This window comes from Hyaloscypha bicolor (assembly GCF_002865645.1).
Source record: "Hyaloscypha bicolor E unplaced genomic scaffold K444scaffold_10, whole genome shotgun sequence".
Classification (NCBI taxonomy): Eukaryota; Fungi; Ascomycota; class Leotiomycetes; order Helotiales; family Hyaloscyphaceae; genus Hyaloscypha; species Hyaloscypha bicolor.
Genome location: NW_020194512.1, coordinates 2,770,225 through 2,786,040, shown reverse-complemented (window position 1 = coordinate 2,786,040; position 15,816 = coordinate 2,770,225). Strand labels below are relative to the sequence as shown.

Sequence of the window (15,816 nt, the reverse complement as noted above, 5' to 3'; positions counted from 1 at the left end):
CTAAAGATTAAAAAAATATATTTCTATATAATTTTAGTAAGCTCCGAAGAATTAATAGTTTTATAATATATAATATATCTTGCTATTTTAGAGTACTAGTTAATAACTATAAGAATTATATTAAAATCGGAATCTTCTATCGGATTTTTATATAGTAGTAGATCTATAATAAAATCTATAAAGATTTTACTCCAGAATCTTTTAGGCTATAGTAAACTATTAAGCAAACTATATAGTAAATACTTCTTTATCTTAACTTTCTAGTAAATATTATATTCTTAATAATAATTATAAATATTTCCTTCTATATTCTTCTAATATTAAGACCTTCTAAGAAGCTTAAAAGTCTTTTCTATTTTATAATATCCGGCTATTAGATTATTATAATAAAGCTTTATAATTTCTTAATATAAAGCGAAATTATTAGATATAATAATTCTGGAATAGTATTTAAATAGGCCCGAATTATTTTTCTAGATTTCTTTTCTTTTAGTATTTTTTTTACTAAGCCTTTATTTTATAATATTCTAATATCGAGAATTATTTCTCTAAGCTATCTGAATAATATCCAGAAGAAATTCAGATAGAGGGGCTAGTACTATAGCTCTTTTAGTAGCCATATATATTTATATATAAAAAATTAGATATTTATAACTATCTAATTTAAAAACTCGGGGAACTGAAAAGTCTTTAGTTCTATTAAGTAATATAGTTATAAATATTTCTATTATTTTAGCTATAATAGTAAAGCCTTTAAGGCATTTCCCTATACTTTATTTCTTAACTAATTTTATAATTAAGAGATCTATAAGATAATTTATTTACTTGTCTTATAGTAAATATTTCTCTTTAACTATTATAGATATAGTAAATATTAAATAATACTTATTTTAAAGAGGGAACTTTTTAGATATCTATAAGAATCTCTAAATTATAACTATAAAAGCTTCCTTTAACTTATTCTAAAAGATCGGAAGCCAATTTATATTAATAGAACCTTTTTTATAATTAGGTCTTCTACTAGATCCGTCTGCTAGATTTAAGGTGCCTCTATAATAAATAATATTAAAATTATATATTATAAAGTATATTACCTAATATATTTAACGGCTTTCTAGATATTTTATTTCTATAAAATATCGGAGATTATTATAGTCTATAATAACCTCAATTATAAATCTGAACCTTTTAAAGTAATAGTACTAATACTTAAAGGCTTTAATAATTATAAGCAGCTTTCTATTATAGATACTATAGTTATATTCGGCTCCGGAAAGTTTCCGGAACTAGAATACTACTAGATACTAGTATTTTTTTAGGCTATTATTAGAATTAATTTATTATAAAATAGTACTAGTAATTATAAATTTCAATATATCGGTTTTAATATAAATTTTTTTAGAAGGGTTAAAATAGATTAGAATAGGTATTATAGTAAAAGCTTTTTTTAAAGTCTTAAAGCTTTTAGCTACTTTATCTGTCTATATAAAGGAACCGGATTTCCGGCTCTTTTCCATTTTTTTTAAGAGATCTATTAAGCCTATAGTTACCTGAAAGTAATAGTAGATAAATCTGTAATAGAAATTAGTAAATCCAAAAAATATTTGAATATTATAGAATAATTCTAGTTCTGGCTATTTAATAATATTACGGATCCGTTTAGGATTTATATAAATATCTTCTATTTTAATAAAGAAGCCCAGAAATTCGACTTCCTTAATATTAAACTTATATTTACTAAGTTTATAAAATAGGTTATTTTTATATAGCCTAGTAAGTATCTAGTAAATGTAATTATAGTATTTACCTTTATTTCGGAAGTAAATAAAAATATTATCTAAATAAATAACTATAAAATAATTTAGAAGTTCTATAAGTATAATATTAATATATACTTGAAATATAGCTAGTATATTAGCTAGCCTAAAAGATATTATAAGATATTTAAAATAGCTATAGCAGGTCCTAAAAGCCGTCTTTTATTTATATTCTTTATAAATTCTTATTCGATAATATATATCTTTAAAATTCAGCTTTATAAAGATCTTAGCTTTTCGGAGCCGGTTAAGAGTTTTATTAATAAGAGAAAGCGGATACCGATTCTTAATTATAATTTAATTAAGTTTATAATAATTAATATAAAGATATAGCCCTCTATTCTTCTTAGGAATAAAAAGAATAGGCGCCCCTATTAGACTTTTATTAGGCCTTATCTAATATTTATAAAGTGCATTTTATAAATATAGATATAATACTTCTAGTTAGATCTCTAATAGATTATATAAAGGCCTATATAGAACTATACTATCTATATTAATAGAGTATTTAATACTACCAAAATTAGAAAGTTCCGAAGCTTTATTAGAGTTAAAAACCTCTAAGAAGTTTTTATATTTATTATTTCGGAAGTAGATAGATACCTTTAAAGCCCCTTTCCAGAAGGTATTAATTTGCTATATTAAAAACTTCTATTTAGTATTACTAGAACTATATAATAAAGTAAAGATCTAGTAACTATTACAAATATATAAAGCCTACTATCTAGAATAGTTATATTTGCCTTTAGTTAAAAATAAAACTTAAGATACTAGTTTAGAATACCGGTTAAGCTTCTTACCGAATTCTTTTAGTATTAGAATTTTAATATTATTAGGCTATATAGATATATATATCTATTATTTCTTAATATAATCTATATATTATATAAGAGTTACTTTATAGAATTCTATACTAAAAATAAGGCTATAAAAGCTAACGTTTTTATATCTATAGAACCGGAACTTAAAAAAACGCGTTTTGCTATAATTATCTATAATAAATACCTTAAGATTATAGATTTAATAGACCTTAAATCTATTTCTATAAAAGATTATAAATTCTTAATTATATTTAACTAAGGCGGTAAAGCTCTAGCTTTAAGCCCAATTATTATTAAGGAAGTTGCAGTCTAATCCGGTATTACTAAATCCGCTCTATATCTCTAAGGTATCTACTTCTAGCTATATTAATCTTATTTAAATAGTTATATAAAATAATACGCCTTTTTTATTATAGCTAAAATTATTAATATTCAAGATTTAACCTTCTCTTTTCCCTATTTCTTAGAAGGGTTTCCTCTAGAGCGCTCCTCTATAGTAATAGCATTAATCTGCTTCTATAAATGCCTTAACTCTTTTATAGTTTTGGCTTTATTAGGGTTCTACCGAGTCTATTTAGTATACTTGAAATACTTTACACTTTCTAAGAAGTATTTTTTCTGTCTATAAGTCTAATAAACTATATCTGAAGTGGAACTAATACTCTATTAAGGCTTTAAAGGGACCAAAATACTATCTAAGGATTTCTTATATAATTTTCGGAACTTATTCTTTTTTTTTTAATAGCTTTATAAATTAGAATTTGCTAAATTAGAGTTCTTAGAGGCAGAATTACTTTTATTAGACTTCCCCGCCTTTACTTTCCTTAATTTAGAGTAAGTAGTATATTCTGCTTTCTAAGCTTTCTTAAGCCACTCGGAAATAGATACTGCCTTATTTTCTAAGAAAATAGATATAAGTATCTAATAAGTCTTATAGTTAGATAAAGTAGTATCGAGAGTTCGGATCCGGTTCCTTTTAGGATATAGGTTCTAGTTAACTTTGAGACTAATTATCTGAGTATATAATTCGGCAATTATCTCACTATTCTTCTAATAAAGATCTCGGAGCTCCTTAAAGGTATTTTATTAACGGGTTTAAGGTACTTAGAGTATATTAGCCAAATAGGCCTTAAATCGCTTCTAATAAACCTTATATAATAGTAGGCTTTACTTTATTATAGCCTTCCAAATATTATAAAGTTCGTCCCTAAAGGCACTTATAGTAGAGTTAACTCTAGAAAAGTGTCTATTATAAGTTCAAGATTAGATCCTAAAGACTGCCTTCCAGAAAGATATAAATATTCTCTATTTTTTAAGGGACTTTCTATAATATAAGTCAGGCGTTCGGACCTTGAGAAGCTTCTCTCAGTCCAAATATATTTTCAGGACATTATATAGTAGCTCGAATAGAGTTTCTATAAGATATAGTAAACCGCAAAGTATTTCTGAAGGCACCCTTATATTACTTTAACTATAGGATATATTAGTTAATTATATCTACTAATTCTTGCTTTTATTAGAGCGCTTTAATATTAGTATACAATCTCTATTCTGTAACTTGGGCGGCAGTAATTTGGGCATTAATCTTAGTGTCTTAATTATTGCCGGAATTATTTCTGTTATTATTACTGGCTTTCGGAGGCTCCTAAAGGGCCCTGTTAAAAGTATTAGACGAGCCTTTACCATTACCTGTATTGGGGTTAATCTGGTCGACTTCCTCTATAGAAATAGCTCCGGCGAGGAATTATATATTTCACAGATTTTGAGATATAATTACTTATCGAACTACCTCCTTTAAGAGTAGAGAGATTAGCTTATAAGGTATTTATTAGTAGGCAATAAGATAATAGAATAAATTAGTATATTATAAAACTATAGTATTAAATTCAGTACAGAGCTAATCTCTGTTCCTCCTATAAGGTTCAGGAAAACCCCCTTTAAATAGAAGGCTCTAATAATATATATATAATTAGTAATTTATAAGCCTAATACTTATAATATAAATAGTAGTTAGTTATAATATTAAAGGGCCTTTAATCTCCCTAATCGACACCCGCAATATTCGAGGTTCGTTATATGCCCTTAAGTTACATGCAATTCTATATATATTATATAATAATATTATTTTACTTTTTAATATAATATATATATTTAGGATCCCGAATTCTTTATTAATAGATCTTTTAATATATCTAGTAAATTTTATTAATTATATTTCTATTAAATATTAATATATTATTAGAATAATAATTACTTTAATATTATATTTAGATAATCTTTTATTAGAAATATATAATAAATTACTAAGACTTTTAATAATTAGTAAATATATTAATATAAATCTAGTTTTTAAATTAGAACTAATTTTTAAAACCTTATATTCTAAAATACTTAAAACTAGCTTAAAAGCTTTATTAAATACTATATAAGTTATATAAAATATTAAGGCCGAGTTTTATATATATATTAATTATATTAATATAGCTTAGTTTTATAAATAGCTTTTATAATGTTTTTCTAATATATAAAGAATTATTTTTACTAATTTTATATATTTTATATATCTTATAAAAGTAATATAAATATATAAATTATATTAAAAAGATTATATAATAAAAATAAATAATATTTAGAAAACTATTAGAATATTAAATATAATATATAGAAATTAGTAATATTATTAGATTCGAAATTCTTTTATAGAAATATATTTACTAGCTATAAAGCTATACTAAAATAGCTTAAAAATACTTTTAAAATATTATTTTATTAAAATAAAAGCTTATATTTGTTTTTAAAACTATTTTTAATTCTAAATATTATTTTTAGAGAAAAAACTCTATTTGAATTATATTATACTAGTATTAAGCTAGATATAATTATAAGGAAATTAAAAGATTTCGTAATTTATATTCTTTTTAATTATAATAAAAATAGTATAAAACTAATTAACTATAAATATATTTATAAATAAAAGATTAAAAACGAAATATAACTTTTATAATAATAAATATCTAACTTATATTAAAAAGAATTAGTATTAACTTAATTTGAAATATAAGAATTTCTTTTTTATTAAAATTAATATATAAATATTATATAAAAAAAAGAGATTTACTAAATGAATTAATTAATCTTATTTTAAAAGAATAAGACTTCTTTTAGAAATAAAAAAACAAAATTCCAAATATTTTTCTAGTTCTTAGAAATTATATTTCGTTTTAGAATTATATAATAAAATTCGAAAAGATTTTGAATTAGCTAATAGATTTCTATTAAGCCCCAGATTAGACTCGGCTAAAAAATAGTATTAATATCTTAATAGTATTACTATTTTATATTAAATTTATTAGTATTTTTTAATTTAATAAATTAGAATTTCTTTTTTACTAAATATAAATATAATATAGGCTATTATCTTTTTTTAGAGATATACTAAAAACTTATAAAGAAATTATAAGAATATTATATATAATTCTATTATAATTATTAAAGTATTTCTTATATTAACTAATAATTATATAATAAAGCTAGTCGAGAAATTATATTTTTAAAATATATTTAGATATTATTATCTAGTTTCTAATATAGTCTAGATATAAAAATAAATAGAATAACTAAAGTAAATTAAAGTATTAATAACTATTTATATAGAATCTAATAGCTTATTAAGAATTAGGGCTTATATTATGTTTTCGGAAATAAAGACTATAAAATGAGATATTTGAAACTAATTATAGATTTAAAATTAGAGTTTGTTTAAAGTAACTTATTTAATATATATTCTATATAAAAGCTAATATTTGCTTTTTCTTAGAATTAATTTAATAATATATAAGAATTCTTTATTTAAAAAAAACTAATAGAAGTAATATAGATTAGCTTTTCTAGATTTGAATTTATTTTTTTATTAATTATAAAATAGGAATTATTTTATATTTTATAAAAACTAGAGAATATATTACTAATATTTATTTTTATATACTAAAAAAAGTAGTATATTAAAAAAGCTTTATAGTTTAGGGGTTTTAAATCTCTATTATATAAATATATAAAGTTATATTCTATTTATTATTATTCTTTAGTTATTTTTCTATAAAATCTTAATTTATAATTAGAAAAGTACTATAATTTAGCTCTATTATTAATTATCTTATTAAAAGTATTAAATATTACTATAACTATTATTTTCTATTTTATTATAACTATTAATTTGCTTTCGAAATCCGGGATTATAATATAGAGTTTCTATTATATTTAAATATAATTCTAAAGTTTAAAGATATAAAATATAAGAGAATTTATTTACTAGATTTATTTAGAAAAAGATAAAAGATATATAAAATACTATATTTTAATAAGCAAAAAAGGTTTTTATAGCCTATATCTAATATTATATTTATAGTTATATAAGTTGTATTCTATTTTAAATTCTTTATATATTATATGAAATATAATATAATATAATATTCTTTTAAAAGATTCTATAAGCCATATATATAATCCTATATAATATTATTACTTAATTTATTATCTAGTTATTTCAATCTCTAATATCTTTATATAAAATATAAAAAGTAATATTATATAAGTAATTATACTAATAAAGCCTTTATAAAGGCTTTTTTATTAGAAGAGCCTCAAATATATAATACTATATCTAAATATAATAGAGTTCTATTAAATACTCTTTATTATTATAATTATAGGCAGCCCTTAAAAGAAATAAAGGCCTAAGGCTAACTATATTTTACTTTATTAAAGAAGAAAGCCCTCGAGAAGTATTTAATACTAATAGTAAATCTCGGGAATTCTATATAAATTAAGTATTTTCCTGCTTTTGCCTTTAATATTACTTACTAATATTTAATAAATAAAGTAGCTAAGCCTTCTAATAAGAACTAGGCTTAAGTTTTCTAGAAGTATTATCTAGTATTTAAATTATAATAAATAAGGGTAATAGCCTAGAAATATTATAAAAATAATATTTATAATAAGATCTTATATTAGTTTAAAGTAATTAGAAAAATATTAGAAGATCCGGCTATTTTCTTAGAAAATATTTATAATATAAATAAGACGGGAATTATATTATATATACTTGGCTCTATTAAGATTCTTATAAATAAAAATAATTTGCAAAACTATAAAGATATAAGTATTAAATATATAATAGTTACTATTATTAAATATATAAATACTAATAATAAGTCTTTATTACTAATAATTATTTAGCTAGCTACTATTTATTAAAGTAACTAAATTATGTTTCCTATTTCTAGATAGTATTATATATATATTATTTCTAAATATATTAATTTTAAAATTAGCTTAAAGTGGCTTAAATATATATTTAATTCCTAGACTAGAAAATAGGCTAACTAGAAGCTATAGGTACTAATCTATAATAGCTTTGGAATATATAAGATTCTTAAAGCCCAAGAGTTTTATTTTGCAAATAATATTCTCTATTATTACCTCTTCTTTTATATTTCCTATAAGCTCTAGCCCTATAATATTAGACTATTTGCTTCCTTAAAGAGCTTCTATTATAATAAAGCTGAGAGGCTATTCTAAGGAAAATATAAATACTATTAGTAAGTAATATTTCACTTTTTTATATAGCCTTATAAGAAAGAAAGCATTTATAAAAAGAAATATTATAGCTATATAAGCAGTTTGCGGTTTATTCCCGTTTAATCCGGATAGAGTTCTTAGAGTAATACTAAAGCCCCCTACTTAATTAATTATATCTAGGGCTAATAAGATAAAAGCAAGTTCTTATTATTAATATAAAGTACTATAAATGCCTATAATACTAGTATTAGTAGAGGATCTTATATTACTATATAATCTAATTAAATAGGATACTTATATACTAAATAAGACGAGTATATTATACCTAGAGAGGCATATATAGAAGCTTATTAATATTGCCTAGGTATTTATTACCGAATATACCCTTTTTTATAATAAAAAACAGATATTGACTAGAATAAATAATAAAGCCAAGGTTTGCCGATTAATTAAGGTACTTAAACTAGGGGATGCGAAGGTAATAAGCTTTGAGGATATTGTAGTGGTACGAGCAGCGCGTGCTGTGAAGGATGCCAAGGTCAAGGGGAAACGTGGTCGGAAGCGTAAGAGTAATGCGCTAGAGGCAGATGAGCCAGAGGCGGATGAGCCAGAGCCAGAGCCAGAGCCAGAAGTGGCGCGAATGATCGACGTGCGAGTGCTATGAAGGGCACCAGTAGCGCGGATAATATGAGACTGTTATAAGAAAGACTAGAGAATTGTTTCTTATTTCCTTTGGTTCGGATTTGGTTTTTGGGAGTCGGGAAATCGGATATAATTAATGTTCGTAGTATTCTCGGCGTAATAGAAGAAGATAGAGTTATGGTTCGCCTGCAAGTTATTAGTATGTAGTCTTTTTGTCGAGGCCAGACTCTTAACTCAAATCTTTGACGCCAGTTCGCAGCTATAGCCGTCTAGGAACATCGGACGTTGTGTTGCATTTGAAGGTGGCCCGTACCAGCCGTCGTTGCGAGGCAGGTAGAGTAATGTACTTTTCAGCGCCTTTTAGCTTGGAGCCTGCTACCTTATACCAGCTGCTGGTGCTGAGCACAGGCTTGCTTAGCTAAGCTCCGTTATCGCGATTACCGCGACCAATAGCGACGGCACACGTTCTCCTCTGTACTCGATTTCCCGCTTAAATGCACGCCCCGCTTAAATGCACGGCCGAATTATATAGAAAGTGTGACGGCAGGAACAAAGCAATGGAACGATGCTCAAAGATCTATGATTCCAATGTCCTACAGAATCTAAAGCTAAGGAGAGAAGGAGTGAGGTGTGGCAGTGGATAAGTAGGTATGGCCAAGACTACTGAAACGCCGAGCTTTGGAAGCGAGCTTGGTTTGAACCATAGCTTGGAACCTTAGCTGAAACCAACCCCTTTGGCTGAAACCAACCATGTGACACCAGCCGTCACAGAAAGTCGCGAAAACTTATAGTTTTAATACTATTATAACTTTTATATTAATTAATAAAAAAATTTACTTCTTTAAATATAATATATAAAAATAGCAATCGTTATATATTATGACCTTAAAAATAATAATATTATAAATATAAGTACTTTATTTTAAAGATTTATAAAAGATATAATTTTTTTCTTAAATTTTTTTTTAAAAAATTAGTTTATTTAGAAATAAAATATCTAAAAATAAAACTTTAAGTTTTTTGAATTTTATATATTAATGCATATATATTTATATAAAAGATTTATATTTTATATATTATTAAGTAATTAATATTTTAATTCTTTTAAAAATTATAAAATTATAAATAAATTATAAATAATAATAGCTTCAAATAAAAGCTATTAATTAAATTTAAATAAAACTACTTGTATTACTCATATAGGACTTAAAAAACTCAGAAATATTTTTATTTAATTTTTAAATCTTTAAAATATTGAAATATTATAGTTTTTTTTAATATTTTTTAAAATTAGTAAATAAAATAAGTATTTACTAAATTTATTTAATAATATAGGTTTTTTATAAGTTAAGAACTATATTTAAGAGTTAATATTTGTTTTAATTTTAATTAATATATAAGAATTAAAATAAAGATAATAATTATTAAAAACTTATATTAAAAATTAAAATTATATATATAATAAATATTTTTTAAACTTTTAAGGCCTTAAACCTTTTTTCTAATAATATTAAGAAAATTGAATTAATTAATTTCTTTCAAAATAAATTACTCTTAATTATTTTGAAAAATTAAAAATAAAACTTAATTTTTAAAAAAATTAAAACTTTAAAATTATATTTCTTATTTTACAAGATATTTAAAGGTTATATTTAAGTTACGAAATTTAATATATATTATTTTAAAATAAATTATATAAAGATTTTATAAGATTTATTATTATTATAAAATTTATTAATCTTTTTAATAAATTACTTATTTCTTAATAAAGTATAAATATTATTAATAAAATTATGAAATTATTATAAAAGTAATATAGAGTACAGAAATAGAGTACTTAGTAATTCTATAATAGCTTACTATTTATAAATATAATTTACGGTTATTTAATAATTAAATATTTTAGTTTTCTAGTAAGGCGTGTATTCAGGCGGGCCGTGCATTTAAGCGGGAGATTGAGTAGAAAGTGTAAGAGAATGCTACTTGTTCCGCTTAATGACGGCAGTGATCGAGGGGGACCTTTTCTGCTTGTACATCACCCCCTAGAATAGTACTGTGATGGGGATTTGATTGTTATATGGATTTCGGACCATATATAGGCGTTGGATGCGTGGGTGGAGGTAAAGAGGGTAGGAAGCTAAATAAGTAGAAGTAATAATCTTAAGACTCTCAGCACCAGTAACGAAATAATACGAATGGTCAAAAATAAGGGGCTCCGAAGGTTGATGTATTGGGAAGGCTAATCGTACGTATGGACGGAGGTCTTATGCAACCCCTTAAACTAGCGCCAGCATGCCTGGGAAGCAGGACACGTGACGGTAGTCACGGGACAAGAGAGAAAAAACCCCACCACAGTACTAAACCTGCTAACCAGCCTCAATTTGCGCTTTACCGTTATTCTTCTTACTGCGATAATACTGTATACGAATTTCATTGAGACGCGAGGGTAACCGTGGTTCAAAGTGAAGTATATCGAATATTAATGGCTAAATACCGCAAACTCTTGGTTCCCTAGAATCCGAAATGTCCGCGTTATTTGAAATATTCATATTCGCTACTCTAGGGTTCTATCTGCTTATTATTATAAATACTAACGTCTTCCTTCTAGGATCCTCCGTTTATGCCTTTTCACGTTTATTATTAGTATAGATAAGGTTCCTATTCAGATCTATGAGGTACTATTCGCAGACTAATCTCAGGGACTAAGCGCTCTCATATATGAAGTAATATTAGAGAGCTTAGCCGGCCAAACCAGATGGGAGGAAGTAAAGGTAAAAACCTTCGAATTATTTGCCTAATTTATATATACGGGAGACTATTTGACTCCGAAAATAATCGTAAGACCTAGTAAATAGCCTTTTTCCCTTGGTCTGATTATTAATAAGGCCATACTATCTCCTGACAAATCCCAAGGAAGTAATTCCTGGGCGAGTTTTAGAGTTTATTTAAAGAAGGCAAAGAAGAAAAGTTCTCTTATTACTATACTAACCTCTCTTAGAATATTTAGTTCTTTTTGCTTTCCTCTTTTTAAGCCCCGATCTAATTTTAATAATATATATAACCCTGCTATAAATAATAGACCTAGCGAAAATATTAGTAAGATACTTATTCTTTATATTTCGCTTTATGTTTTAGTAGATAAATGGGGAATTAATAGCCTAAAAAGGCTAATTCTATTTAAGATTCATAAAACCCTAACCTTAATCTAGCTCGAAACCATAATTCACCTTGACTAACTTCTCGAGCAAATTATTAATTTTATATGGTATATATATATAGATAAGAGAACTCTGGATAAGGAAAGCGGGATAGATAAGTTAAAAGAGTTAATTTGTCTATACCTAATTATCTCTACTAAATTAATGGCCGAGCATACTGTATTTATAGCTCTTATAGAAGAAGGGGGCTCCTTAATACGGGATCTATAGAAGTTTATGGTGCCAAGAATAAATCGAATTAACTCTATTAAATTCATAATATAGGAAAGGCAGGAGTAGTACTAATATACTATAGGCTTTTCTTAGTACTGTCTAGAAGGAAGAGGAAATATATGTGTGCCTTTGCAATAATAGAGCTTGGCCTCTTAATAACGCATATCCAGAAGTGGCGCGGATGTTTTAAGCACAGGGTACGGGGATAGATTACTTCAAGAGGTATAAGTATAGGTTGCAAAGACACTCTCGTTAAGTGGGACAAGTTGCCATAAATCAAATCGAATAATCAGAGTCAAAATAGTACGGCTCTTCCTCCTCCGTCGTCACGTCGCCTGCATCTTCTACTGCTAGCTTAGCAGGATCCTTCTTTTCCCACTTATCCAGAGCTGCTTTCTGCTTTGTTGAGACGACGAATCGCTCCTCGTACGCAGCCCGAACCACGCTCCTCGTCCTCCATTTGAAAGTCGCCGCGTGAGACACAAGGTACAGCACCGCATTAAAGATTTTGGTACTATCTTTCGCCTCATCCGTGAAATCCCCTAGCAGTATTAAATATAACAGCTTGAACGCCGTATCGCGCGCCTTTGACCTGTCACCCTTGATTTCTCGTCGCTCCTCTCGATCATAGTCACCTGCGCCGGATTTCAGATCGCTGATAATCTCGCCGATAGACTGCCCGCAAAGAATGTCAACATGGAGAAAATGATATGTGTCGCAAAGAATGTGGTGCTGGGAAAGGTCGGCAGGGAGGGATCGGAAACACTGGCGATAGCCAGATTCGATCCCCTTGAGGGCTATATCGAAGAGAGGAATAGGCTCGTGAATAAAATCTGTTGATTGTGGTTGGGCATTGGCTTGAAAGTCGACGAAGGATGACAGGTATGGTATTTTGGATACGTTAATATCATAGCGCACATCCCCAACTCTGATAGCAGTCTTTGGAGTTGACGCTGCAGTCGCTGGTTGCAAAGGCTGTCATATGGAAGCATATTAGTATGTCGACCTTCGTTGGCTTTTGGGAAACTTGCTAACCTTGGACATGTTGAGTTACTTCACCGAAGTGAGGTCCTTGTAGTAGAGAAGCACAACATTATATTTAGAGGATCGGACGACATCTCTAGACACCTCACGTCAGGGATTCCTGGAGCTTGTGTGTCACCAGGTTATTGGACGACGGTGTAGAGTTTGCAGTTACACGACATAGCTCCCACTCCGTTCGCCCAGTCACACGAATAATAAGACCGTCCACTCACCGCTTCCGATTGTCATCATTTCTTCTTGTAGACAATTGAATCAACACTATGAGCTCCCGTTGTGTTCTCTGCGATCAATCTTTCGATAGCGAAGAGGCATTGCAGCAGCACCTGCGGGATTCACCAGCGCATACGCCGTCCTTCGACTGCGAGGATTGCGATCGATCCTTCGGCAACGAGGAGGCTCTGGAGCAGCACCTGCGGGACTCTCGCATTCACCAAAAGGATACGGAAACCCCTCTGGATGTCTTTTTCCGCTCTTTCCCAACGTTTGATTATGATCCTTCTCTCCCACTAGCTACGTCGTATGCCAACTTGCAGAGACAAGAAAGATAGGGCCGTGGCAGCGTCGCATCAGACGATGCGTGGAACAGATATCAAGACGCGCTGCAAAGCGAACTGCACTTGTGGTATGGTACAGAGAACGACTTGACTGCGTGGCATGCGCTTTGCCGGGCAATTAGTATCGACCCGCTTCCGAAAACATGTGAATAATGCGAAGAGGTAGGAGATCGTATAACGAAATTCGGTAGATTCATACTAAAGCAAATAATAGGCAGTGCAAAGGACGCACGTTAATATCGTTGATTTGATTTAATGGGGACGAAGCGGGAGTGAGGAAAAGGTTCGGACCTTCCGCGATATAGCAGAGCTGCGAACATATACCAAGGAGATACGTAAGATATTTCGCAACACGTTCGACCAAGAAGGCGGCAATGTTGTCTTGAGACATCTACTTCGGAAGATCTTTCGAGGGAGCCTGTAAAAAGATGGATACTATCGTTTGATATTACGTTCGACAAGTTAGAGGCAGCGGCCACTGGAGTCAAAAGATCGAAAGCTTTGTCGTATTCTCGGCGCAATGGAAGGGAAGCAGCTGAAGGGTCGGTTAAATTGCTAGCTGGAAGCGTCCCGCACCCGAAGTGAACAATAAGCACGTCCGATACTTTCACTTCTATAATTATATCTTGAAATTCCCTGGAAAGATATTATTAATAATGTGCGAGACTACCGAAGTGCTCGCCAGGGATTACGGCCACTTATATAACCTCGATATTAGGAGATACCTAGCTGCGATTCAAGCAGGAACCACATGTCCGCTACCTCTCGACCGAGCACGGTACCACAACGAAGATTATAATGGGAAATACAAGTCTTGCGAGGGACAATTCCCCCCGGATTCTACCTAGTATGCCCCCTGGAGTTTTATTTGCGGTCGTAATAATTCACATGTATATATAGATCTCACGCAAAGTAGGATGAGGTTTTAAGAGTAACGTTGGGCAAATAACCGAATTCCAAGGTTAATATATACCCCAAGCGAATATATACCCTAATCTTAGCCAAATACATAATATTAAATAATTATTTACTAAATAATTATTAAAGATAATAATATAATTCTTTTATATTTGGAAAGAGGAGAAGATAAAGTATTTATTTTGTTTTAAATATAGATATTTAAACTTGGCTTTTATATAAAATTTTAAGAATCTTAAATACTTTAATTTAATACTTAATATCTTTATATTTATAAATGTTTTTAACTTAATTTTTATAAGTTTACTTTATCTTATATATAATTATAAATTAAGGCTATTATTTTCATATAAAATAATATATTAGTTATAAAATTCTGGTTTTATATTTAATATTTTTTTTTTTAAAAAAAAGTTAAATTAAGAAATAAAAACTAAAAAAGTAAAGAGCTAAGTTACCTTATATAAAACTAATCTAAAGCTACTATTCTATTATATAAAATGTTTATATAACCTTATAATTAATATAATATAATTAACAAAAATAATACTAGATTTTTTATTAAATATATAAATATATATAAGCTTATTTTTAATAATATATTTAATTCTTTTAATTCTTTATATATTAATTTATAATATTATATAAAATACTTTATAAATAATGCTTTTATTTAATATAATATCATTATTTTAAATAAAAACTAAGGTTATAAACTTTAAAATTTAAAATATATTATAAACTCTTATATAATTAAATACTTCTTCTTCTATTTTCTTCTAATATATAAAGAATATTAGTTTTTATTAAAAAATTAAAAAGTAATTATTATAATATAATTAGTAAATAAATTTGTAAAAATATTACTATTTTAAATAAATCTTTCTATTATAAAGGTATATAAATAAAACTTTTTAATAAATGTATTTTATAAGCTATATTATTAATATAAAATTAAGTAGTTTCTATTTATTAATCTTATTTATGAAATTATTTATATAATATTAAACTT

The 15,816-nt window shown here is 27.2% G+C and overlaps 4 protein-coding genes across 4 annotated transcripts; 3 read left to right on the top strand and 1 right to left on the bottom strand.

Annotated features, from left to right (window-relative positions):
* Positions 1 to 7,648: 7,648 nt before the first annotated feature.
* Positions 7,649 to 7,873, top strand: K444DRAFT_515379 (uncharacterized protein; the record flags this gene model as incomplete). The annotated part of the gene is made up of 1 exon (XM_024873593.1): positions 7,649 to 7,873. A coding segment is annotated over one exon (225 nt), but the record flags the coding sequence as incomplete, so codon positions are not given.
* Positions 7,874 to 8,585: 712 nt separating this feature from the next.
* K444DRAFT_516165 (uncharacterized protein) lies at positions 8,586 to 8,879 on the top strand (the record flags this gene model as incomplete). The annotated part of the gene is made up of 1 exon (XM_024873660.1): positions 8,586 to 8,879. A coding segment is annotated over one exon (294 nt), but the record flags the coding sequence as incomplete, so codon positions are not given.
* A 3,660-nt stretch (positions 8,880 to 12,539) lies between these two features.
* K444DRAFT_658501 (uncharacterized protein) lies at positions 12,540 to 13,332 on the bottom strand (the record flags this gene model as incomplete). The annotated part of the gene is made up of 2 exons (XM_024886264.1): positions 12,540 to 13,263; positions 13,324 to 13,332. The coding sequence occupies 2 exons, from the start codon at positions 13,330 to 13,332 to the stop codon at positions 12,565 to 12,567; spliced, it is 708 nt and encodes a 235-aa protein (XP_024744357.1). The 3' UTR covers positions 12,540 to 12,564.
* A 260-nt stretch (positions 13,333 to 13,592) lies between these two features.
* Positions 13,593 to 14,310, top strand: K444DRAFT_639408 (uncharacterized protein; the record flags this gene model as incomplete). The annotated part of the gene is made up of 4 exons (XM_024884380.1): positions 13,593 to 13,849; positions 13,892 to 14,031; positions 14,105 to 14,127; positions 14,164 to 14,310. The coding sequence occupies 4 exons, from the start codon at positions 13,593 to 13,595 to the stop codon at positions 14,308 to 14,310; spliced, it is 567 nt and encodes a 188-aa protein (XP_024744356.1).
* Positions 14,311 to 15,816: the final 1,506 nt, after the last annotated feature.